General features: G+C 42.1%; 2 protein-coding genes across 6 annotated transcripts in view; both read left to right on the top strand.

The window, feature by feature from the left end:
• si:ch211-200p22.4 (phosphatidylinositol-binding clathrin assembly protein) overlaps positions 1-11,282 on the top strand; it is a 110,487-nt gene extending 99,205 nt beyond the window's left edge. For all 5 annotated transcript variants that reach the window (XM_012922535.3, XM_012922536.3, XM_012922532.3 and 2 more), the window contains 2 exons: positions 1,392-1,508; positions 5,490-11,282. In XM_012922535.3, coding sequence (XP_012777989.1) covers positions 1,392-1,508; positions 5,490-5,504 — 132 coding nt within the window. In that variant the 3' untranslated portion in view covers positions 5,505-11,282. The remainder of the gene's footprint in view (positions 1-1,391; positions 1,509-5,489) is intronic.
• Positions 11,283-15,523: 4,241 nt separating this feature from the next.
• Positions 15,524-26,285, top strand: zgc:92429 (cysteine and histidine-rich domain-containing protein 1). Its single transcript, XM_023153185.2, has 11 exons — positions 15,524-15,827; positions 16,365-16,414; positions 16,497-16,553; positions 17,601-17,755; positions 18,015-18,118; positions 19,808-19,860; positions 22,775-22,845; positions 23,329-23,431; positions 23,899-24,018; positions 25,134-25,196; positions 25,643-26,285. The coding sequence occupies exons 1-11, from the start codon at positions 15,764-15,766 to the stop codon at positions 26,075-26,077; spliced, it is 1,275 nt and encodes a 424-aa protein (XP_023008953.1). The 5' UTR covers positions 15,524-15,763; the 3' UTR covers positions 26,078-26,285.
• The last annotated feature ends 706 nt before the right edge of the window (positions 26,286-26,991 follow it).

Below are 26,991 nucleotides of genomic sequence, written 5' to 3'. Positions count from 1 at the left end.
CCCTCTTTCACAGCTTGGCACATGTGATGAGACACATGTTTAACCCTTTAAAACCGGTCGGAGCGGGCACGCTCCATTTTGCATAACTATTTTAAAATCCCTGTAGAACCGGAACCACGTTAAGCTAGCACAATAATTTTTTTGGCATATGAAACCGGAGTTGTTGTACTTACATCTTATGCCATCAGTTTGTCCTAGGTCACGGTTTCCTTCCACATATAGCTTTGCAAAATTTGCATAAAAAGCACTTGCAGCAACAAAAACATAATATTCCAGAAACACGCTTTGCTGATCCGATCAACTGTTCATAACACTTTCTACGTTGGAATAGACGTCAGCGCGAACTATCGTATGCCTACCTGCCCAAAATCAGAAGTGACATTTTTGCGGAAAATGTAGTTTTTTACCTTCAGGGCCTTATAAGCCTGTACTGGTGTTTTTAAAAGTCACATTTGGCTTTGTGCTTTTCTGTATTGTTTCTGGGATGCTTAGAACTTAAATTGCACTGCTGGAAATAGTTTATTTTGATGCACCTGCTGTTTTCTTTGTAAATTTGCATTGTAATATTTATTTTCATTTTTCCTGCAGTATATAAAAAATTGGTGTATCTCAAAAATAAAACTATGAAGACACTCAAAATAAATTTCCTTTTGTTAGAAACTATTTTGTGCAACTTTTTTGTATTTACAGTTTTGAGGGATAAGCCTCTTAAATTTCTCTAACTAGAAATATATGTTAAAAAATTTAAAAAAGCGATTTTCAATTTTCTGTAGTTTATTGCACTTTTTTGCAATTTATATAGTTATTATAGACTTAATGCATAGATATTATCAAAATTTGGGCTATAACGGTTATATTGATGTATAGCAACTTCCAAAAATGGCACTACAGCATGTAAAATTATAAAGATAACTCTCGCGGACTTGGTTCTATGGTAGGTCTTAATGGGTTCATAGTGGGTCAACTCCCAGGAGGGTTTAAATGCCTGGGACTTGCCACCTTCTGGTTTTAGACCTAAAGAAGCTTATTGGATGAGACGTGAAACATCTGCACGAAATTTAAAGAACTCCAGTCACCTTATTTTCCTTACAAGGCGCCAGTATGTTCAGCTGCTGAAGACTGTCCCACTACCTAGAGTGTAATGTTTGGCACACTTCACCTGTAAAACAAAAGGAGTTTCACCCTCAGATTAAACACAATGAGCTTGAAAACAGACTTTGTTGGGTGATGAAATCATTTTTAAAATGATTGCTCCGTGCTTAGCCACCGCTGAGCGGCTGGTTGTCTTGTTTCCATTACTGCGTATAACAAAATATTTTTTTAAAACCTTATGTCTTTCTTTCTTTAATTTTTACTTTGCAAACATCTCTCTGCATCTTACCTTTGTCCAGGTTCCTCCCCAGATGGGTCAGATGGGTGGGGTACCTGTGATGGCTCCTCAGCCAATGATGTACAACCAGCCTGTTCTAAGACCCACTAACCCCTTCGCACCCATGCCCGGAGCCCAGGTAACTCTCATACATTTTTAACATCTTAACAGCTGATTACTTTTAGGAAATTAAATGACGGGATTGAAAATGTTGGACTCAAAGTCACCCTGACCTTAATAATTTGGCGAGGCTCGGTGTGTTTGTTTGGCAGTGTGTTAGCAGGATTACTCAGAAAGTTTTGAATGAATTTGCATGCAAATTTTTCGAAACTTGAGGCTTGAACCAACTTAGAGAAGATTAACTGCTAATAACAGAGCTGCTCTTATTATGATTACAACATCAGTTTAAATTCTCACGTTCTTTGTGGGTGGCAAAACAGGAAGTTCATGCAACAACATGCTCTTACCAAGATTTCTGTTTTGATCAGTGACACTTTATCAGTTATGAGGTTTTATGAGTTGGTTGTGGATTTTGGGTTTTGTTTTTTGGGGGGTGGTTTTAGAACCAGTTATCAGCCCCTGGTGTCCACTAGCATCCCCAGGCTTCTACCTTTCTACCTATAAAACCCAAGAGCAGTCAAATGGTGGAAGTGGAAGCTAAATTGGCTAGTCATTCATATGTATATTAGGTCGTTACCTAGGAATTCTGGAGGGAGGGGAGTGGGGGTGAGTGATTGAGGGGGTGGGGGAGCTGCTAAAAGCTGTGAACTTCCTTTTGTGTTTCATCTTGATGCATTCTCAATCATCCAGGGAAATAAATCTCCAAAAGTCACCAACTTGGAGTGTTTCAGTTTGCCATCTTAGGGAGAAATCAACACACATGGGTGTATGTCCTTTGTTGCTGAGATTTATTGATAAAAACAGTACAAAAAACCAACCATTTGTACACATATTTACAAATGGCCTGCTGAGTGGTGCATGGAGCATGTTCATTGGTTCATGGACCTCCCTGAACTAATGGCATTTATTGCAATTGTCATCTTGCGGGGGGTTACCAGGGTTCCATCTCTAAATGACTGCTGGTCAGCAAACCTGGGAAACCCACAGATAATTGGAATTATGGCACGAAACCGCTTCCAAAACATCATGCAACACCTACGCTTTGATGACAAGTCCACCCGCTGTGATCGAGCAAAGACTGACAAGTTTGCTGCAATTTCCAGTGTGTGGGGATCATTTGTCAGGGAGGGGAGTGGGGGTGAGTGATTGAGGGGGTGGGGGAGTGGAGTGTTTCAGTTTGCCATCTTAGGGAGAAATCAACACATGTCCTTTGTATGTCCTTTGTTGCTGACATTTATTGATGAAAACAGTACAAAAAAACCAACCATTTGTACACATATTTACAAATAATGATAAAAAGTGAGTGAGTACATTTCAACATTTTCAGCAATCACTCACAATCCTGGCACTGCCACGGTATCTGTCGTCTGCATTTACCACATGTGTACCTGTAGCAGTGAACACATCGCACAGTGGCCTGATTTTTTTTGCATCTGTGTTTGACCTGACACGTGGCCCTTTTTCCAGGGCTAGGTGTGGAGGGTTCTGCCCGAAGCAACTGATCTTTTCTTGCCTTCTTCCCAGCTACATGAGAGTGAGCCAACTCTGTTGCAAGCGCCACCAGGAAGTCCACCCGTCTTTCCTTCGTCCCGGTGCATGCTTGATACAGCACATGTGCGTTCAGTGCTGCCATGTCAATCATGTTATAAAACACGGCGACTGGCCAGCGCCGTGTTCCTTTGCGGACAGTGTACTCCCGAACCATCTGGTCCATCACATCCACGCCACACTTTGTTTTGTTGTAAAGGGTGACAGTGTTTGGTGGTGTTATCAGTCTGAACCACGCTGTGCATGCTGCTAAGAATATAGACTGTCTTCTTCCGTTTGGCCGCATACGCCGTCAGCGTGGCAGCAGAGGTTGAAAACACCTAAGAAATAAGATAAATTGTTATTTTCATAGCCCTTTTACACACAATGAAACACATAAACATAGAACCACAAAAGACCTGCAACATACCTGAGTGGTGAATTCATTGCGATCTGTCTGTCTAGTGGATTGAGGAATTTCCCTGCGAATCTTGTTGACTGTGCCGAGGATGGTGGTTTTCCGTCCAAGAAGTTTTTGCGCAAGTGAAAGCGATGTGAAAAAATTGTCCGTGGTAACATTTCTGCCCTTGTCTAGGAATGGTTCCATCAGCCTCATTACTACATTTTCAGAAAGTCTCTCCCCAGTGGGACGACTGGGGTCCTTGCCAAGATATGGGAAGACATTGCAAATGTACTTGGATTTTAGGTCGCAAGCCACCCAAAACTTGATCCCAAACTTGTCCGGCTTACTTGCAATATACTGCAGGAAACTGCACCGAGTCTTTGATGGGAAAAGCTGTTCATCAATGGTGATATGTAGACCAGGGTTGTAGCACGTGATGCAGTTGGTGACAAGTGATCCCCACACACTGGAAATTGCAGCAAACTTGTCAGTCTTTGCTCGATCACAGCGGGTGGACTTGTCATCAAAGCGTAGGTGTTGCATGATGTTTTGGAAGCGGTTTCGTGCCATAATTCCAATTATCTGTGGGTTTCCCAGGTTTGCTGACCAGCAGTCATTTAGAGATGGAACCCTGGTAACCCCCCGCAAGATGACAATTGCAATAAATGCCATTAGTTCAGGGAGGTCCATGAACCAATGAACATGCTCCATGCACCACTCAGCAGGCCATTTGTAAATATGTGTACAAATGGTTGGTTTTTTGTACTGTTTTCATCAATAAATGTCAGCAACAAAGGACATACAAAGGACATGTGTTGATTTCTCCCTAAGATGGCAAACTGAAACACTCCACTCCCAAACCCCCTCAATCACTCACCCCCACTCCCCTCCCTCCAGAATTCCTAGGTAACGACCTAATATACATATGAATGACTCCAGCATTTGACTGACTGCTCTCCGGCTTTTAAAGGTAGAAACGCAAAATGATGACTCCGCGGGGGTCTAAGGTAGAAAACCAAAATGACTGCTCTCCGGGGGTCTAAGTGTTAAAAAGACATTAAAATGAAAATTTTAAGAATTTAAAATTCCTCGTTGGCCTCACTGTACACGACCAGGAGCTCCATCCATTTTATGCCTCTTTCCACTGGTACCTACTTGGCTTTACTTGAATCAACTGTGTTTCAGTTGTTTTCCATTATAATTGAGTACCAGCTCAATATGTGTTGGGTCGTTATAGCAACGCTTCCGCAAGTCTATGACATTTATAAGCGTCGCAATCATAACGCAACAATGGAGGACGTCGAGGTGATGGTGTTGATGGTCTATGGCTTTTTGTCAGACTCGACACCACGATTCTGGTTTTTGTGGAGCCATTTGAGTCCTTGCAGAGCTTCAAAAATGGCAGTTTTTGTTTTCAATCTCGCTACTGAGTGACCAATCGATGACATGCAGTCTGTTGACCTCACATTTTCAGACTGGAACCTCGGCCCATCAGGTACTAAAAAGTAACAGCTACTACCACGTAATTGAAAATCGTAAAAGTCGAGTCGAGCTGAGAAGGTACGAGTAGAAAAGAGGCATATTTTCTGTGAAAATGGGCACCTCGTGGGCACAACACCAGATTTAAGGTCAACATTAAAGAGGTGACACAGATGTGTCGTCTTGAGTCACCCACAGAAAACCTGAGAGTGGCAGACTGGTTGAAAACAAAACCAGCAGTACATAAATAACATTTGGCACACAAAGTCATCTCAAAAGCAACAAATGCATAAAAGACAGGGTAAAGAATGATCACCAGGTCAACTGTGTTTTCATCTGATAGCTTTTAAGAGGGCCGGGGAAGTTCAATTATTCAGCAATTTTTAGAAATGCTGGTATTTTTCATAGAAGTTTGTTTGTATTGTTTTTTTATCTCGTTTTATCTTGCCATTTTTCCTCACCCTCAGTTTTTTTTTGTGTAATTTCCCATTGAGAAATTCTTTACTGCGGTCAGAGCAGAGTGTCAGAGGGCTTCTCTGTGATCAAAACAAACCGTTTCTCCTATCATGTTCTCTCTCTTTGTCTGTTTAGATGCAGTTTATGTAATCCAGTCAGGAGGGGAAGCAGAGTGCCAAAAGCAACATACATACAAACAAACAAACAAACAGCATAAACAAACACAAGAGGATGATGATGAGATGGACGGAAGGATGATTTGCTCAAGCTGAAACGACAGACTGACACAAGATAACCGGGCTGACACCAAAAGTCAAGTTGGAAAGAGGAAGAGAAGATGACGAAAAGGATGGACTGAGCGATGGCAGGGGTTCGATGGGGAAGATGTTATCCTGGCTGGTCGTTGTCTGAAACAACTCTTTGCACCTGTGTGTGTGTGTGTGTGTGTGTAGCTTCTCTCTGTTTATTGTCTGATTTGTGTTCCTATCGATGGAGTGATGTTTCAGGAGAGGGAATAAGGACGAGAGAGAACGACGGGGAGGAGGGAAGAGGGGATTCAGGAAATCCTACCTCTAGTTTTCAGTCAGGCTAAATGTGTCTGACTGCTGTGAGAGTCTCTGCTGCAGAATTAGCTTTATTTCATACTGGTGCTATTTTGTCCTCTGTGGGTCACTGCTCGCCTGCAACGGCAACTTTGGAGCACTTACGAGAAGACAAGTGTTTGTTTTATTGTGTGTGTGTGTGTGTGTGTGTGTGTGTGTGTGCGTGTGTGCTCAGCAGTTGTTTCAGACAATACCTTTGCCACGGACCTCCTCTCCATCCCCACCCTCGCTCCCTGTCTGCGTCCACAACCGTCCACTTAGCAAGAGATTTAGTGGCAAATCCTCTTCGGTGTGTTTCCTGTAATTTTCCGCTTTGTTGGGATATATTTGTATTTTTCTGTCAGTTTTTCTTCGCCAACTTCTCCTGAATGTTATCGGGGCTTGTACAGCGATTTGTTGAAGCATTTGTTAATAGTAATTGAGCGTTTGTTGTTAAGGGTTTTGAGCTAAAGTCTTTGTTACTCATACAGCATTGTTTTTCTCCACGTAATGCTACAGATACACACAGAAAGATGGGAGCTAGCAGGCACAGCATGCTAGCACTGTATGAAATTATGTTTTAAGGCCTAGTCACACCAGAAAGTGACACAGCAAAACTAAGCTAATAGCAGTTAGATAGTAATTTGGTAGTTTGGGATTTTTTTTGTTATCCTTTGTTTTTCTAGTGGGTAGTTTATTTTTTCTAAAAATTATTATAGAAATTTAGTTGAATAAATTAAATACATTGATTAAAGAGATCTGTTAGACAGTAAACTAAAGGTTTACTGAAAATACAGCTGTAGTATTTTGAAGTTTTCACTCTAAGAAACGGTAAGGAAAGGAATTGTGCACGTAGCTAATAAGTTACAACAGCATGAGGTTGGCCTATGTTAAACTTATCCAGAGCTGCACCATTAGCAATTTTCCTTAAGTCACTAAGCAGTGCTGTTTTCAAACGAAAACTCCCATTACTACATACAAAAATAAAAGATCATCCAGGGCATCAGGAGACTGGACGCTTGTTTCTACCACAGACAAAATGTAACAGCTGCCCAAAAGAGACTAAATTCTGGGCTATCTCAAAATTTTGAATTGCGTATATTGTAGTTTCGAGATGCATTACTCAAAATGTTGAGTTATTAAGACAAATTTTAATCATGGTCGCTGTTTGCAACATCCTTGAATTTTGAAGGACAACTTTGAAGAAATTATATCCGTGGTTTGTTGACTTTGGAATAAAGGTGCAGCTGCTGTGATGGGCCAATGGAGAGGAGCAGTCTTACACCTGAGTTTGACTTTTACAAGTTAGACCCTGAAGTCAAAGATGCTCCAAAAAAATGGCTCAAAGTTATTTATTGACTCTCAAACTTGTTGTTGAGCTCAATAAAGGGTAGTCCAAAATGTAGAACTTTAAGGGCATCGGAACGAAGGAGGCCAGACTTCCTTCAGGTTTTTGAAAGGGTTAGCGCTAAGTTTAGTTATTCCATAAATGTTAGACAGCAGTACAGGAATAAAAGCTCTAACAGGCTTCAGAAGAACCACCCTTCTCCCCCAAACACATCCTGGTGGCAACAGTTTTCTATCAAAGATCACAACAGTTAAACTTGATTTTAAAAAATTAGCAGACATTTGCTGTGTCAAACGTTGGTGTGACGAGACCTCCAACTGTACATTGTGTTCAACTTGGTGGTCAGTTTAGGAATAGGTAAAGTGTATTTTTGTTTAATCTCTCACTGTTAATTAGCATTGTTAGCCTGTGGTTTGTTGACTTTCTGCCTCAGTTGGATCTATCTGTGTGTATCTGTTTTTCCTGTCTTCTTCATCAGCTCATCAACCAGTCTTTAAGGATTTGAGCTTTGTTTCATTAGGTACAACTTTTTGGCAGATCCACAGTATGCGCCAGTGATCGATGACAGCGGCACAGAGTGAGTTAAATGTTACTGAATCAAGTTGAATTCACTTTTAATTGCACTGAATCAAAGTGAGTGGCTGTAAGTGCGACACTGAACCTGTGGCGTCTCCCTCGCTCAGTGGTTCCAAGAATCTGTGGGGATCAAATTTGACTCTTCAGCTCAGCCAAAGCATCCATCCCCATGAGTTTGACTGTGGGTGTATTTATGCATAACGACTTCTCGTGTGTCCACGTGTATCCTTACACATTTATGTGTACGTATTTTCTTTTCTTCATCGAGGGCTATTTCTGAGGGTCAAATTTAAAGCCAGACTTGATCCGATATGTTTAACACAAAATGGGCTTGATTTGTTTTTATAAAGTCAAATTTTGTTGCAAAAATGCACATGCAAAAATGTTGCACTCAAGTGGCTATCCTGCCGTAGCAGAGCTGTTGTTTTTGGGGGTTTTGTTTCTTTCCGGTATGAAAAAGTTGAGGAAGATTTGAAGTGTGTAGAAGTAGTTTAGGGTTTTACAACATAATAGGTTTGTCAAATCTACCAGCCACTTTGGCGGGAGACTCAAGGTTACTCTCCTGCCATTCTAACAATTAACTTGAAGCTTTTTTAGTACCATTCCCGATCTCAGTCCAGCATCTCCATCCCAGCCATCAGTGGTTGTCCAGTATCAAACTCATCGCCCACTCTGCTGTGAAGTCTCTACAATCTCGCTTCAGCCTGTCTGGTCCAGTTGGTCTTTCTCTAGGATGCTTCTTTAGCCTGTTTGTCACTGTTGGTATGTGTAGATATGTGTAAGTAAAAAAATAGCTATAATAACCAGTTTCTGTCTAGATTGTCCACTCATCCCTGTCGCTGTTGGATAGATGCTGCTTCTAGAAGCTTCCTGTTGCAGTCTTGTGTTAGCTTAGCCTCTCTTCATAGTATCCCCTGAAACCTGTGGAAGACCTCCCACAGCAGGTTTTCCCACCCCGTCCTCTTCTCCGCCAGTAACTGTAGCTCTATTATCTCTCTTGATGTCTCAGTCTTTTAGCAGTAGATTAAACCTCTCACCGGCTCTCAGGCTTTGTAGTTCTCGAGCTTTTCCTTAACATCTCTGCAGTGTTTGGTAGGTGAGGTCCTCATCTTTTTTTCCCCTCCATCTCCAATCATATTTGCCAGTCATGATGTCAGCAGCCTACAGAGTGTCTCCGGTTGGACCTCGACGGCGAATCACACGACGCTTGAATATCCAGGTGTTTTGTTACAAGTGGGCGAGCTGAAATGGTGCTTTTCTAGAACTAGTGAAGTATGTAGTCCAAGAAGTGTTGGAACTTAGATGTCAGCTGTGACTGGGAGGTTTGTCAGTCAACCAGCTGTTGTTCAGGGGCACTTAGGAAAATTATGGAAAGTAGTGAGTCCACTGATCACTGGGACAGTTGATCGAGATATTAGCTCTCTTCCCTGTTAGTTTTATTATAGCTCTGCGGAGAGGCACCGAAATGTCTTTGCAAACCTACGCAGAGAAGGATGTCATTCGTACCCAGTGGTTGAGCACACCTCTTAAATCTCAACGACGTAGTAACTGCCACAAGTGATCTTCGAGCAGAACACAGGAAACTTAATCTGTTTGTTTTTTTTTTTATTGGTTTTTTACGCCAGTGAATTCCTCGTTTCTGTCTTGGATTTCGTCGTTTGTTCGTGCTTGCCCACTGCGTGTAAATCTGTTTTCGAGATGTGGCATATTGGCCTTTTTGCACAACAGTCAAAGAAAAACGTGCTTATGTTTGCCGGCTTGCAGGCTGGAGAGACGTACCTCAAGCTTATCTACGGCTTCTAACAAATACGACTATGCAGAATCTTTAGGTCTTTGCTGCCGTAAGCTTTCTGGTTTCAACTTGTAGTACAAGTTCTGTTTTCCAATCTCCTTTGAGCTTTGGTTGCGCGCAGGTCTGTAGAGAACAACAGCAGGATTCATCCAGATATCTTGGCTGCACTCTAAGCCTGCGAACAGTAGCAGCTGGACCTGGAGTTCTTAAATAGTCGATAAATTCTGTGATTGGATGTTCCTGATGCTCCCTGTGTCCTAAATATGGACTCTTTGGATCTTCTCCATCTTCAAAACTTCCCCTCCTCTGGGCCACCTGTGTTTTTGAGTCCCAGCTTTAAAAAGAAAACTATTTTGTTAATGGATGTGTCCTTTTTTTGGCACCAATATGAGACCGTTTTTATATTCTAGGACAGCTGCCTTACTGTCTCTAATCTTATGTGATAAATTGACACTTCACAAATAAAAGCTGCTTGATTTGCGTGGCACTGATCCAGGATCAGGTCATCATAGCCCTGGATGATAAAGTAATAAATCACATGAGGTCTAACTGCAGATCTGATGATTGATAACAAGTTTGTAATAGTCTCATTAGGCTTTGAAATGAAGAAGGGTAAAATGAGAGCCAGGACGTGGAGGTGAAATCAGGTTAACTGTTTGCTTTAATGTAATCTTTGCAGTCTTTGCGTTTCTTTTGTTATTTTTGTTCTACTTTCTCTGAGTGGAACCTACTGCTGCCAGTTGGGATCAGGTTATTCGACTGGTTTTAAAATGTTCCGATGTCGAAAGATTGAGTGGGTTCAGAAAAAATGGCCGCGGTGGTTTTTCCGTTGCTGGCTCGCCACCTTTAGCGTCAGTGCAACTTGCCAATAGTTTTTACGGCTTTATCACATAAGGTGTGGCCAAGCATGCGGGCCTTATTCAGTGCTTCACCTTCCCTCAAATTCAGACTCTTTCTCACATTTACAGCTGAGACTTTCCCGCCTCGACCGCTGTTTTCTGCTGTTAGCCTGCTGGGATCAGTCCTGGGGAACCTCGTGGCCACGTTGCAAAGTTTCTTTCAACTTTAAAAAAAGAAGGAAAAAAAAGCTGCTGCCGCCTGTCTGCATTGTTGTAGCATGAATCTAAGTGGAGGAGGATACATGGATAAACCTTGATGTCATATTAAAACGTCTGCTGAGGTGTTGAGCGAGCGGACTCCTCTCTGGCGAGCCATCTCTCTTTTTCTCGGGGAGTGCATGGTTGTGTTGTTGGTGTTTCTTGTCCCCCCCTCCCCACACACACACACACCCTTGCAAAGGATTTTTTAAGAAAGCATGATATGACAGTCGCAGCGGTGGTGCTCATGATAAATTCCCTCCTGTTGTTGTTGTCGTTGCTGCTTTAAACGGCCCCAACAGCGCGAAGGGGCGGATGGATTATCTGAGCGCAAGGGCAGGTTCATCGCTTTGTCTGGACTGACAGATGTTTGGCCGCTGTAACCACCCGGTTGAACTTGTCCCAGAGATCTCACATTAGTTGCTTGGTTTGCGGCGTCCCCTGTGGGTCGCAGCAGAGTCAACCCCCCTGCCGCCATCCCCCCAAGAAAAGGAAGACGAGCAAAAAGAGAGAGGCTGTTCGATGGTAAATCCCCCCATTTTTGTGTCGGTGAGTCGGTGTGTCGAGTCGATGATCTCTTGTGCACGTTCTGTTTTTTCTACATCTGTTTTTTGGTAAGAACCCTCGGATTGCTGCCTCACTATACTGTATATAGAGAAATGCACACCTTCACACTCACAACACAGCTTAAAGACATACTCATAATCTGCATTATTTTCATTTACTCTTTATTTTTCTGAACTTGAAAGATATTAGCGTTCTTACAGCAGTATATAGGTATGATTGCTACTCGGTGGGGGCAGGCTGAACAGACAGACGATGCAGAAATCTTTGGAGGGCTGCAGACCTGCCCCGTACTTCAGGATCAGCCATGAGTTTCACAATGATGCCAAATGTTTTCCGGAGCAGAGTACAGCTTTTAATCTCTGATTCCTCTTCTGTCTCCTCCCCCCCCCCCCCCCCCCCCCCATCTCTTTCTTTGTACATGTTTTCTATTTATTTAAAGCAGAAATATATGGATTGTATCAAGCATGGAAAGGCAAACAGATGTTACAGTTGACAAAAACACAAAAAAAATCACAGGCTTTTATTTTACAGCAGTATATTTGTTTATTCTAGGGACTTGTTTTCTCTCTCTATTTTTTTTTTTTTTTTTTGAAAGAAATAAAAAGTCATTTTCATTCCTAAGCGAGTGTTTTTGTGATCTTTTAACTCAAACAGTCGAAAAGTCTATAAACTCTGAAAATATTCACCATTCAAGGTCTCCGAGTGTCAAACGGCTCAGCTTCTGATTTTTAATTGCGCCACCCCGAGGGCTTGAGAATGTGTTTTCTTAATTGCGCAACTTTTTTTTCTTTTTTTTAAGTGAGATTTTTAAACAGTCCACTAAATATTTCAGCAGTTTTTCTACCAGCAGCGATCTTCTTAAATTTGATCGAGACTGGCAGATTCGGCGGTCGCTTTTTGAGCGTGTTTATTTGAAGAAAATGGGCTGTTTGTCGTTAATCAAAGGCACACATTAAAATCTTACATCTGCCTCCAGCTGCAGGCTTGAACCGTCAACATTCGTTGCTGATGCAGGAGAGTTACTGTGCACTCACCACATCTAAGGGCTTTAAATCAGGGGATGTGGATATAAGATCAGATCCTGTCACATTAAATGTATTATCCAAATTAACTGCGAATAATTTTTTGGCACAGATGCAGCGCAAAATATGCTACACGTCACTGATAAAATGTACATTTTCTGTACTGTGTAAAAGTCCTGAGCCAGCCCTCATTTGCACGCTTGAGTTGTGTGCACAGAAAACATGCACAACTCAAGAGATGAAGCAGTGTTTTGTCTGCACATGACACGACTTGGCAAATAACACATTTGTTAAAAGCACCCTGTCATAAGAATGCATCATTTGTCCCAATTTCTTCAGTTAAATCTATAAAAATGTCAAAGACAGCACAATCTGACACACATAAAACAGTATTTCTGCACCAACAAAGTGATTTCCAAACAGCTGTTAGCTGCATGGTGTGCAGGTGGCTGTGAAGAATACTTAAAAGTACCATCAGATTTTGATCGACCATAAAAATTTCCACTATCTGGAAATCATTTGATTGCCTTTATTTTTCAGCATGACAATGATCCCAAAGACACTGGCAGTGCAGTAAAAACACAAAGTGGAACACTATCAGTCATGGATTGGCCTCCCCAGTGCCCGGACCTCATCATTACTGCAGCGGTTTGGGATCATCTTGAAGAGATAAGGGGGGGAAACAGACAAACTTTGTGAACATGTGGTTATTATTCCTCCACCGGGTCAGGTTTACTCCAAAAGTGAGTAAATTACAGCAGAAATAAACATGCTTACAGTGTCTGTAGTTATGCACAGGTTAAAACGTGTAACATTTAAACTGAATTAAGTCTTAAACTTATACATGATTAAACTGCATTCCTGCTGCTAACAGTCACTCAATCATGTTTTTTGCCCTTTTCATGTGTTTGTGGTCAGTATGGCCTGCTGTCTGGATAACTTTACCAGCACCCTGTGCAGAAAACCCAGTGTTTCCCTTCAAGTATGAGATGGGTAAAAAAACACAGCCTATAAACGCTGGGGGACGTCAGAGTGGGTTTATTAAGTGTCAGTAAATGAACTGTTAGTTTGAGCCACATGATCACCTTTAAAAGATGTTTATCCTCTTCTTTGTTCTACACCGCTGAATCCTGCTAACCAGCCACAATGCAGTTAAACCTTCTGTTTTCAGCCTGCAGCATCCTCGCGTCACTGCGTATCTGCAATGCATTCGTTTAAACTCTTCCCTTTAGTTCACATTGCCTCCTCAGCATTCTTTTATTATGTACCCAACTCCTCTGAGAAAACATTTACCACACCGTATAAATGTCATTTACGACAATGAACGCCTTCATTATTCTGGTAAATCTACGTTTATGCTTAAAGCTCACTGAAAAGATGCAAACAAACTTGAGTAAAGCCTCAAAAGATCCCCACACCGTGGGAAACCTCCAGCCTCTGCTCCTCTCCAGTTCCTATAGTTGTTGTTTTTTTTGTTTACGTCTGATTACAGTCTATACCTCTAATCTCTTCTTGTTGCTACACGTTAGCGTGAAACGCCTCTGATTTGCTCCGCCATTGTCTGCCATGATATCAACGCTCCCACAGCGAGGGATTTGGCAACGTGTTCCCACCTCCCGACTCCCGCTGAGCCCTGAATAATGAAAGCGTTTGTACACATTTGTTCCACAATCACATCGAGGGCTGCTCGCTGATGCTGCCGCTGATACACTGGGTCATATTTCAGGGTTTTTTGTTTTTTCTTATTCCTGATTCTTTGTAGGAAATAAATCACTTAAAAAGTCCTGTGCCTGACAAACAGCAGTGTTTTGTCTCGAGTGAATAATTTATTGTCGCCTGGAGTCGCTGGCAGTTTGTCTCAGTGTGCCCGGGATGAAAGATATTTTAGGAGCAAACTACAAAAGGCCGGCATATAAATAAATGCCTTTCTGCACCGTGTTAGCCTGAGCTGAATTAACTGTCCTGTCAGGGAGATGTGAGAGCAGGCTGTGCTGCCACACGGATGCAGTTAGGTCCATAAGTATCAGGACAGTTTGTTGTAGTCGGGATGTGATTGAAGTGCCGACTTTAATTAAAGTCATTGTACAAACAAACTCATTTTAAACACAAGGATTGTTTTTAATAGTTGGATGAAAATCTTTTGCAATCAATCACAGCCCGAACTCTAAAACTCGGGAACATCGACAGATGCTGCATTTCCTCCACTGAGATGATCTAACAGACCTTTAACTGCTGGTTGGTTGTGGGTCTCTCCGCCTGTGGTTAGTAACTAAAAAGCTGCTCTGTTGGTTGGAGAGCAGGTGACTGATTTGGAGTAGTTTTCTTTCTTTATCTTGAGAAACTCATGAGTTGCTTGAGTGAGGTGTGCAGAGACTTCATCCCTGCTGCTTCTGTCAGCAGTCACATCGTCACTGAGTACTCAAGACCTGCTTTTACTGGCTCGCATATGTGCCAATGCCATAACAACACCTCCACCATGTTTGACGGGTGATGTGGTGCACTGGAAACAAGTTTGTTTCATCTGTCTGGACTTCCTGTTCCTGAGTGTAACCAGTGGTTTGCACTTTGTTGTAAATCCTCTGCACTTCCATTCATGATGGCATCTCTTGATATCTTTAGCACGTTAAAAAAAAAAAACCCAGTTTCAAAATGTTATACGAATGAAAGCCCACTATAAGTTCGCCTAAATCGCTGTGCTTTGGTCTTGTAGTCTTGTGGAGGTACAAATATACACAAAAGAAGTGGCATGGTGCTGGGACACACTGGGATTAAGTATTCCCTTCCTATGGCTTCGTGTCACATGAGTTTAGGGGTCCCTGAACTAGGCGGGCTCCAAAGTGTTGTGGACAATCTTCCCTGAAGACCAGTTATTAACTCAATGTCACATGTGGAACACAATCACCTTAAAAGCGCTGAGGAAGTTTCAGCACAGGGTGGAATTAAAATGTCTGTCAGCGTCTCGAGCACTGGTTTGCCGTCTCTGCAGTGGATCCAGCGCACAGAGTGACAGGAAATCCAGGAGTTGTCAGTCCTATTGTGGCTGCTGCCGGGCCGCGGCAGGCCTGTTTGTGACAGCCGACACTCACCGGGAGGAATGTCAGCCCCCACCCCCAGATAAGTTTTGACAGCTGTAAATTGCGAGAGGGGCGTGGGGGTAGGAGGGAGGTGAGATGCTATTTTTATCTTTCATTCAGCCAGGCCTGAACCAGAGAGAGACGGAGACCCCCCTCTCTATCTCTCACTTCTCCACAAGGCGACGAGTCCTTCTGGATCTCTCCTTTCTGCCTGGCTGGAGAAACTTCTGGAGACCCGACCGAGGCATTAAGACCTGGAGACACGGCCGGTGTGAAGGAACATATCTAAACGCAAGCGAACGAGTGCAGACTGTACAGTGAAGAAGAAGACATCGCAGTCCACGAGGCCAACATGGCTCTGCTGTGCTACAACAAAGGCTGTGGGCAGAAGTTTGACCCCGACAAGAACAAGGATGGTAAGATCCTCCTGCATGTGTCTGCTCCTTTACTTTAAACCTGCGACTCCGAGTCATCCTGTTATCAAAGACCTGGAGCTGAAGTGGAAGAAAACTGGGTGTGAGATGACACTTGTAGGTTGTCCGAAGAAACAGAATTTCCTTCATGATGATGATGACGTCTAAATTTTCAGCCACCTTTAAAAGGAGCTCTGCACTTTTATTTTGAAAGGGAGCACCCATGAATAGTTTTACTTTAATGTAATGTTTTGGGACTCGATTCAAATTCAGATTGTGTGCACTAAACATGAACAGTGTGTGAACCTGTGATCGTGACAGATTGACTGATCACGCGCTGGTTTGCGTGACATCAAGTAGAAGTTGTGTCCGTGTGAGAGAGACGGTCTAGTCTGAGACAGCGTGGCTGAGAGAGACGGCCATCTTCCTTCCTTATAAGGGACACACGGCACCTCCACACTGCAGTGACCCTGTGAGCAGCTGGGGTCTCAGTGAGTGTCTATATGCAGACTCATGTTGTCTTTATCTCCACTCTAAAAGATTCCTGCCTCTTCCACCCGGGAGCCCCCGTCTTCCACGATGCACTGAAGGTAAACTCTCCTCTTAGAGTCTGACTCGAGTGGGAGAATAAAACTCAACACTAATCACATGTTTGCTTGTTTGTGTCTCCAGGGCTGGTCCTGCTGTAGGAAAAGGACGACAGACTTCTCTGAGTTTCTCTCCATCAAGGTAATACAAGCTCAGGGTCCACGCTCCAGAAGTGTTTGTCATGGTGAAAGTACCAAAAAAACAGGGAATAAATTAGGAGAAAACATGGAGCTCTTTTGATGAATGTTTAATCAGGTGGCAGCAAAAGCAGTGGAGTGAAACCTAATGAGAGTTAGTGTCGGGCATTTCCAACATTTATTTTAAACCAACTAAAACCCCAGTGTTGTAATGAAGTATGATACTTTTTCAACCATTAAAATGAGCTTAATCATGCAGGACGGAGAGGTTAGCTCTGAATGATGAGTGAAGGCTTAATTAGCGGGAAATCTATGTTTGTTTTATGTTGAAAATTTGCTGCCCAGTTATCAGGATGTTTCATCTTCAGCCCAGGACATGCAGATGGCATTTAAAGATGAAGAGCGTACACAAAGATGTAAAAACCAATATGGGAGGTTGATTTAGCCACTGAAAAAGGTAAATACATAAAATAAATACACAAATAATTCTTCCAGACAGAGCGAAGACTGAACTTTTATTTGCTGGTAATAGTTGCATGTACACAATATATTTAATTGGTCTTTAACGTATGGGAGCTCGTGTCTGCCCCTCAAAGTTTTGCGCACCGCAAGTTACAATTTCAGGTTATCTCAAAATATCGACTTATCTCAAAATTTCAAGTTAGTTTGGTTAATTACCTGAATCTTTTACATTTTTGTGACAGAAACAATCAATGAAAACAAAAACGTGAGTACAAAAATATTGTGTACCTTCTTTCAGCTGTTACCAAATACTTACACACTCTGTATCAGTATCATCAGTTCTGCACTGTAAGAGCAAAAAAGTACATTTTGCATGTTTGATGTTTTTCTGCCAAGATGAGCGAGGTTGGAGTCACTGGTGTGAGCTTAAATGACTTGTATTTAACAAAGCAACAAACTAATAAGAACCGAAAAACTGAAGCTGTCACAGGAGCGCGAAAGGTATCATCAGGTATGTGGGATCTGGAATCTCATCCAGAGCTTCGTTACCTGAGCATGACTGAAGTGACCCGTGTGGTTTTGAACGCAGGGCTGTACCCGCGGGCGCCACAGCGACGTGAAACCCCAGGAGCCTCTGAGGCCCGAGGTGTCGTCGGATAAGGGCGAGATTAAACACGCCGAAGGCCGAGAGATAATCTATCAGGGCCCCAAATCTGCAGAGATGCTGCAGAAGGAGAGACCCAGGTGTGTGTTTGAGATCTGCAGTCAGCTCTCATTTATATCAGCATCCACCTTTTTCTGATGCGCGTGTGATCGCTGGAGTTTGTCACGTTGTGTGTTTGTCCCTGTTTGCTTTATCTGTGCAGCGAAGTCATGGGGGGGGGGGAGGTCACGGGGGTCACCGTGAGGTTACGGCTGGAATAAATTATTCACTGCGTAACTCTTGTGTGTCAGTCTGCTCATGCTTGTGTATGTGTGTGTTCATTTCTCTGCGCGTGCACAGTTCAGACGAGCCCATGACCAAACTTCCCCAGAAGGTGTCGGCGTCGCTGGCTCAGGCGCTGGAGAAACTGGACATCAGCAAGAGAGGAGAGAACGAGAAGAAAGGTACACAAACGCTCACCGTTTAAAAGAATCACAACAAACGTTTACTCCAGGGGTGGGCAACTCCAGGCCTCACAGGCCGGTGTCCTGCAGGTTTTAGATGTGTCCTTCATCCAACACAATTGATTTAGGCTACATTACCTCCTCAACATGTCTTGAAGTTCTCCAGAGGCCTGGAATCTGAAGCCTAGACTGTCCCATTTCACAGCCTCGAACTTCCGGCCCTCTAATGTGTAATGTGTGTAATGTGTATGTGTTAGTGCCCATAGGGAAATTACTCCTCTGCAGAGGGAGCAGTGTGTAGGGATGGTACCTTGCTCAGGGGTACCTCAGGGTAGCCGTGCAGTGGATTTGAACCACCGACCTTCCGATCATGCGGCAACAACTCTACCTACTGAGCTAGCGCTGCGTGGGCCGGTCTTTGAAGGGCCCAGCCCACGTAGACAGAAAAGGCCGGGTCCAAGTCACACCGGCCCTTGAGGCCTGGAGTTCCCCACCCCTGGTTTACAGTGTTGTTTCTTCAGGGGTGGTACAGAGAAATGAAACTTTAACTTTTTGAACTCTGATAGAGCAGCTTTGCATGATTCACAGTTCAAAATAATCCCTGTGCTTCCTGCTTTGAGCCAACCTCCTTCACAAACAGAAGGGGTGGGCGGGGCTTCTGAAGCTATGTTAGGGATGTCCGTGCTGACTGATGTGATACAGACCCATAAGCAGTCTGAAGTCTGACCTTTTTTCTGAGCTCAGTACTTAAATGTACACCTCGTTATCGCTGGGTTGCCTTCACAGCTTCTTTAACTCTTCCTGGAACAGATTCGACAAGCTGCTGGAAACATCTCAGAGACTTTGGTCCATATTAACTTGACAGCAGCAGATAGTTGGCGTGGTCTTCTGCTTCGAGGTTCAGCGTGTTGTGCGTTCAGAGATGCTCTTCTGCATAGTTTGCTTGTGACGAGTGTGGTTATTTGAGTCGACTGATCTTTCTGCTCAGGTGTCAACAAGACATTTTCTCCCTGTGAATTGCTTTTCCCAGGATTTTCTCTTTCACATCATTCTCTCTAAACTCTAGAGATGTTAGTGTGGGAAAAACCTCAAAGTCACTTAAATAAACTTTCTTCAAAACAATCAGCTCTGCATTGAGACTTTTCTGAAATCGGGTGCGTAAATCTTTAAACGAGGCAAAGTAAGCGAGGCGCCGCAGTCAAATCGATATCTGTGAAAGACGAGTCGACGTGTATTGGAAACAGTTTGAAATATTGATGCTACACTAGCAGGTGTTTCTCATTTAGGGAAAAGTAAACTTTTCAGATTCAATTAAAGTCAGAATGAGCCGGTAAGGCGGGTTTATCGTGGATCCAGGAGTGCACGTGTCTCACTCTTACTCCAGATCAGAGTGATACAATGAAAAAATATCAGGAATGCAGTCTCTCACCGCCCTCCACCACCTCAGCAGCAGCTGTGTAAGCTTCACGTCAAATGACAAGTGTAGTTTTTTTCTAAGTATGTGCTGCACACTTCCAGTTTTATCGCACGTTTCTGAAAAAGAGGGGAAAAAATGTCTGCACACTGAGAATAATTTGATCTCAGTACAGCACAAATCAATACATCAAAGCTGCGTGCACTCTCACTGCTCTGTTAGAATAAAACTTGGACTTGTTAGTGTCTTATCTCTGTTTTTGTTTTTTCCAACAGAGAGTCAGGCTGTTATTTGCGGGACCCGCTGCAAAAACGCAGGATGCAAAACAGTGAGTGTCTTTTTGTCATTTGTGTGATTTAATGCCTGAATCTGAGCTTATCAGTCCTTTCAGACTGTGGCACCACGGTTGGGGAATTCTCTCCCACTGTCTCTTCGCTGCACGGACTCCACTGATTCTTTTAAGAAACAGCTGAAGACATTTTTATTTAGAAAAGCATTTGATTAATTTCTTCTTATGCTGTTTTTATAGTTTTATTGTTTTACATTGTTTTATTTACTGTTGTATTGTTTTTATATTTCCATTTCCTGTGTTGTAAAGCACTTTGTGATTTTCATCTGTGAAAAGCGCTATATAAATAAATTTTACTTACTTACTACTTAAAGCTGAGACTTAACAACTTTTAAAAGACTCACACTAAAGTAGTCATCATAATACACACATGTGGCAGCTTTCTTAACCATTTATTACACGACATAGTGGAGCGGCGTTGGAGCTTTGTAATAACTTGACCCGGCCCCCGCAGATGCACCCAGGCAGTAACGCAGCCTCACTGATGCGCTTTCGTTTGAGTTCAGGCCATCAAGCCTCTGCTTCAGCCTCTGTAAAGTTTATTAAGGGCGCCATCTAGTGCACAAAGCAGGCAACAACACATATCAGCTGGTACTAACTGTAGCAGCTCTTTGTTTCCTCAAATGTAGAGAAAACACACAAAAGTAAAGCCTCCAAACAGTTGACTGACTTTTCATATTTACTAGAACTCTATGAAAAATGCTGCTTCCTTATAACTACAGTATGCTACAGGTATCGGGGGCGCTGTTTGCCCAGTGATTGCTTTTTCGTTTTTAATGGACTAGTGAATGCAAGGCTTCTACCTACTTTAATGTTTTCTTTTCTTTTTGCAGCATAAAAATATAAGGATATATGGGATTGCTACTGTACTCCTGAGCACAAAACTATAAATACTCTGCTTGAAAATAATTGTGCGTCAAGACGATGATAAAAGTGCAATAAGACGGAGTCGGTCTGTAATCAGTTATCAGGTTGGCAATTACATGCAACCTGTTTGTGATAATCAGGCAATTAACTGTGATAAATGAGTGAAAATGGCTAATTTGTTGCCATCTGCATACACAGAAATTCACACTTGAATCCAGAGTGTGGACAGAACCTCACAGATCTGAAACACAAATTTGTAAATAGCTGCAGCAGGATGGAGATTTAACTGCCAGATGACATCGGTGCTTGGCAGTCTTGACCGTAAACTGGAATATAACCAGTTGGCAGCCAGCTGAATCCAGTCACCTACTGCAGAAAGACCACTCAGACTGATGGCAACATGCTGGTGATCTGTCTGCATTTATAAATTGGATGGTAGTTATTCGTAAACCTTAACCAGTCTCTCTGAGCGTGATTGCAAGTGTTTGGAGACTGGTTACCTTCCACCACTTGACTTGTGATCAAAAGTGTTTACCCAGGGGTTGAGAGTGCAACATCACTATCAGTCACCAAAGATGGAGGCAGTGAGTGGAGAAACTGAGAATTGAGTGGTGACACACACATCGCTTCTGTGTTTTCACATCATTTTGACCTTTAACCCTCTTAAATACAGTAAAACATCACAGTTCACAAACCACACCAAGCTTTCACGTTCACAGGTGATTTTTTTTTTTTAAGTCTTTAGTTTTACTTTCAAATTATTTTTGGATTTTAAACCCATTCAAATTCAAATTTTATTTGTCACGTACACAGTCATGCACAGTACGATATGCAGTGAAATGCTTACACAACTGCTCGTGACCTAAAGAAAAAAGAAAAGGCTATGAATGAGAGGAAATAAATATGAAAATTAAAAAGGGTAAATTTAAATAGGAAGGAATAAAATAAAATATATAAATTAAAGTTGAAAATAAAATAACTGTACAACAAAATACACAAATACACAGTATAGAAATATATATAAGAATGTATAAGAAATATAAATATATATACACAATAACAGCAGCTGTACAAGTATTAAATGGAAATGAAGAAATATACTGTCCAGTGTTGTGCAATCCACATTTGTAATTCAGTTTGATCACATGATCGAACCTTAATTAATATTTAATAAGTGTTAATTTAAATAAGTCCTGAACTAAAAACTACACTGGTGCCACCTTCGACATAGAAGGCAATGATATAGAAATGATCATGAACTTTAACCTGCTAGGATCAATAAAACGTATGAGCCACATCAAGGCAACGATGAAATCATCGGATAATATCTTAGAAATCTAAGGACAAGAAAAGAAGGCTTACGTACAGTTTGATTTCCTTCATGGTCACCTATAGTTGAACTATAAGAAAACAGCGCAGTCACTAAATCATCAGTATTTTTGAGATGTGGTGAGAAGACTGAGTTTATAAATTTAGGAGGACCAACAGACCAGTCTTGAATGAAATCGAGCCAACAACATCACTGAAAGGACAGAAATCGAAGCTACTACTCGCCTACTTTGATTGTCATAAGGCAGATGAAGATTTCCTTGTGTACTCATTTTTATTTAGTCACCGTTTTGTTGTTTGTATCACTATACTGTTTTCCTCCAAAAACAAAAAAGGTTGTTGATGAAATGAACTCTGTTCCTGAAGTTCTTCCCATCAAAGGACTGAGGATAGGATTGATGTTTATTTATGAAGGTACTATGATTCACGAACGAACTGATGACCTTAACTTTAATTGCTTTATATTTAACAAACAGTGCTGACATAAAAGGGAGCTATCCTTTCACTTCACCCTTCAAGGTCTTTGCCTTTACAATTAAATATGGCTGAACGCCGCTTATTGGACAGAAAATATGACATCGCCCTGTTAAAAATGGAAGAAAAACTTAATCTTTTATGCCTAAATCTTTAATATTATCAAACGTCCCCATAACTGATCCGATGGTCTTTGCATTGTGTGCTATGTTTCTGTGTTTAGGTCTACCAAGGACCACAGACCGACATGGAGGTCTGCACCCACCATCCTGGAGCTCCCGTCTTCCACGAGGGGTAAGAACAAAAACTCTACCCTGCCACTTGTTTACTGGAGATTTTTTCTTTTTTAACAAAAACAAGTCTAATCCACTGTAACAAAACCGTAATTACATTCTTTATTTGCATAGCTCGTATCAAAAACAACAATTAGCTGACTTCTACAAAGGAGGGACGCAAACAAAACAAAACTGAAGGCCGTGTACGCAAAGCAAGAAACATAAACACGTCGAGATAAGAGAGTTAATTAAAGATTGGTAATTAAAGCAAATCTGCAACATTACAAACAGACTTTAAGAGTAAATAAACTGCAAGCGCTGCTTTTAAATCACATTAAGTGTAACGCTGGGCTTCCTACTGCTGGGGAGCTTCCTAACAAAACCTGAATTAGTCTCATTTCATGGGGATCACGTAGGGTTGTTGTTGTCTCCAGGATGACACGGCTTGTTTCTTACAAACTGTGACCATTTCTTTGTATTTTCTTTTTTTGTTGTTGTTTAGGTACAAGTACTGGAGTTGCTGCTGCATCAAGACAACAGACTTCAACGCCTTCCTGGACCAGAAGGGCTGCACCATGGGGAAACACCGCTGGGTCCCAAAGCAGGTACATGCACCACCTGGAGAATGTACTAGAGAAACTGCTGGTGGGACACCGGGGATCGGATCAAAGTTTGCAGAGAAAAAGGAAAACAGATCCCAAGGGCTGACAACAACATCAAAAAAAGCTTTAAAGTGACCTATTTTTGCGTGCACAGTTCACTTGTTCGTCCTTTTGATCACTATAAAACAAAGACTTGAGTGGGAAGATTTATCTGTGAGTGCAGACAAAAAACAAGTCAAACTTCAAGTCAAACAAATCATGTTTACCACAAATTCAAATGTCCTTGAAGAGCGCTAAAGCAATCCAACCACTCAAGCCAGGGCAGGAATAAAAAGGTTTCTTTCTTTCATTGGGATGTTTTGATTTAGATTTGATAACTATGATTATCAGCCTTCGAGTCGCTCCTCGGTCTCGCAGCAGTCTGGCTGTGCAGCTCACCGGTGTGTGTGGGTTCACGTGTGTGTTTGCAGGACAAGAAGAAGGTGGCGTGTCGCTATGACTGGCATCAGACTGGCAACAGCGTCGTCGTGACCATTTACGCCAAGAACGCAAACCCAGAGTTTTCCAGCATAGAGGCCAACCGGACGGTGGTGAGTTTAATGAAACAGACAACGCACAGCGTATGTGGTTGGATCTAGTATGACTTTGCAATGAGACAACCTCATTAATAAGCAGCTTATTCTAATAATTTGTGGTTTAATTAACTGTTAACAAATCAGGATTCAGCACAGTAACAGGTGTTAATGAGATTTAGCTCAACTTCCTGTTGAGGTCCAAAAATGAGTCATTTATGACAATCCTGTAACACTTTCTGAGATTGTAGTGATTTTTAAGAGGGTCTATGATGCACATGTAGATAATTTATCAACCACAATAAGATGGCAATGTGTATGTTGTGTATTAGAGTGACTGCATTTATGTAACAGGTTTTACTAAATTACTTTTGTACATCAGCGCTTTAACGTCCGTAGGTCAAAGAGATGCGTCATAGAAAAGTTGCACTCATTAACAGACTGACTCACATTCACTGCAAACTGTCACCAATCTGTCTGCGAGTGAACGCAGCCACCCTCAGCATCACCATGACAACTTGATTGCTGCAACTTCTTGAAGTCCTTCATTGTTAGCAAAAGAAATTTGATTGGTCCTTGTATGCTGCACAGTGGCAGCCTGGTGACTGTATGAGCTCAATCGCCAGTTTCAGGTCATACTGAGCATACATGAAGTTAACTTTGCTAATAATAAATAAAAAAACAAAAATATTAGCAACACCGTAGCAACCAGAGAGCATCGAAAGTCAATGAAACTCAGCGACATGTGGCGACATAGGGTGAAATAACCATTACCGATAAACTTCTCTCAGGCGACCAAAGTGACCACGAAGGGGTTCTCGGGAGAGTAGTGTAAACGTGCATTGACCGACTGTGAGCAAAAAAGCGATGTCCAATAACTGAACTGTTAGATGTGGACAGGGTTGTACTCTACCTTTGATTACGGAAGTCGAAACCATAGAAAAGGACAGACAAGCCAAGCGTCTTCAAGCTTTTTACTAATTTTACTAAGAAGTGCTATTTTAATTTTATACCCAGTAGCCTACTAATAATCATGGTCTAACTCAAGATTTTTTTTCATTAACAGATTTGTATATTTAGCCATTTATGCAATAAGACCTACACCGTTTCTCTGTCTTCTGTCCTCTCTTTAGCTCTCGTGTCAAATCCAGTTTGAGAACAATAAGATTTTCAAGAAAGAGTTCCACCTCTGGGGGGTAAGTATCTGCTGTCTGCTGGGAATCGCCTTTCCCACTTACACTTGGAACATTTGAGCTCATGTTCAAAGATCAGTGAATGGACTGAGGTTTGAGGATGGTGAGCACACAAAGCGCCCGACTCTTGTTTGGCAGGTTTTGCTGGCTGTGGTTGGAAAAAAGTATTTAGGAGAGAAAGAGGTAGATAAAGACTTTGTGTCCGACTAACTACGCTGGATGGACCTTTCCTCAGCAGTGGAGTGCTGTGAACACCTAAACATAATCTGAAGTTTAGAAATAAGTAAATCAGTTGCAACTAGATTTTCTTAAAAATATAACCGTGATCATAATCATTAGCTTATCCCGTGGTTAGTTAGTTATCAGTTCACACGTTTCTGATGAACACATTTAAACTAGATTGCGCTTGAATGTTGTCCATCCAAAGTTTGAATTTCTCTTACCTGCAGGTGATCAACGTAAAGCACAGCTCGGTCAATATGGTCCCATCTAAACTGGAGATAAACCTCCGCAAGGCCGACCAAGTGGCTTGGGGCAAACTGGAGGACCCGAACTACAAACCTGAGCCCGAGCCCGCAGACGACCCGTTCATCGAATCCAACGAGTCGTACCAGCCCGACTGGGACATCGATGATGACGACATCAGTGACTCGGACGAGGAGTGGGCCTATGACACGCCCAAGAATAAAAAGGCAGAGAAGGACGAAAATCAAAAGAAGAACGAGGAGGAGGAGAGGCAGAAGTTAAAGAGGAAGGAGGTGGAGGAGGAGATGAAGAGGGCATTGGAGGAGCGGATGAAGGCGGAGGAGGAGAGGAAGAAGCTAGAAGAGCAGAGGAGGCAGGAGGAAGAGGAAGGATATGAAGACATGCCAGAGCTAGAGTGAGAAACGTCAGATTTCTTTGTGGTTTAGAAATAGAAAATCAAAAGAGATTTTTATAACATAGGACATATTTACTTCTGAAATAATAATTACTCACTACAAACCCCAATGAGACGTGTTTAAATGACCACGATATGGAAAACATGATGTAAAGACAAAACTGTACCTTCAATAGAAGAAATAAAGTTTTCTATGTCAGTTTCTACTTTTACATTTGTGGGGGGTGTTGTTTCATTTTGTATGTGTACCGACTGGTAGCATTTCACCACTGTTGGCTACATTCATTACAGATTAAATAGCTGGATCAATGTTATAAAGACTTGATATCCATCACAAGTCCCCTGGGCTTTAAGCAGAAAGATTAATGATTTTTTTTCAAAAGCCTGTAATGAATAATTAGCTAATCCACTGGTGCTGTAAATAAAACAGTTTAGGTCAGACTTTAGTTCATGAGTCATACTTAAATTGTATTTCCACACTTTGTTTTCATTATTATAAGCCTATTGTACATCTGTGAGAGCAGCCTACACAGTATTACTCACCGACTGGCTTTACTACAGCCAAACAAAGAACATACAGCATGTGGGCTAATTGTTTAGAGCAAGCGTGGCTAGTAAACAAGGCGAGAAAATATCAGGGGTAGTTTTGTGAGTGAAAATGCCTCCTTGATGCGGGAGTTTGTTGGAGAAGTCCCAGAAGTCGGAGTTACTTCTGTCACCTAAGAGCAGGAAACTGAAACTACATTTCAGGCCGGCTTGCTAAAATTGGACAGTATAAGAAAAATGTTGCCTCGTCTGATGAGTCCCCAGATTTACTACAACAAGAAAGCATCACTCCATCCCGGCTTCTATAAGGCTGCTGTGGTGTTGGTGTACTATTAGAGGATGTTATCTAAACAACACAGTCTTACTTGTGTC

This window comes from Maylandia zebra, linkage group LG3 (genome assembly GCF_041146795.1).
Source record: "Maylandia zebra isolate NMK-2024a linkage group LG3, Mzebra_GT3a, whole genome shotgun sequence".
In the NCBI taxonomy this organism is placed as follows: domain Eukaryota; kingdom Metazoa; phylum Chordata; class Actinopteri; order Cichliformes; family Cichlidae; genus Maylandia; species Maylandia zebra.
This window is presented reverse-complemented; position numbering and strand designations above follow the sequence as displayed.

Excerpts from the sequence above, each read along its gene's own strand:
- zgc:92429 (XM_023153185.2), top strand. The coding sequence starts at position 15,764 with ATGGCTCTGCTGTGCTACAACAAAGGCTGTGGGCAGAAGTTTGACCCC. Across the intron at positions 17,756-18,014 it reads CTGCAGAAGGAGAGACCCAG|TTCAGACGAGCCCATGACCA; the intron begins GTGTGTGTTTGA and ends GCGCGTGCACAG. Across the intron at positions 25,197-25,642 it reads AAGAGTTCCACCTCTGGGGG|GTGATCAACGTAAAGCACAG; the intron begins GTAAGTATCTGC and ends TCTTACCTGCAG.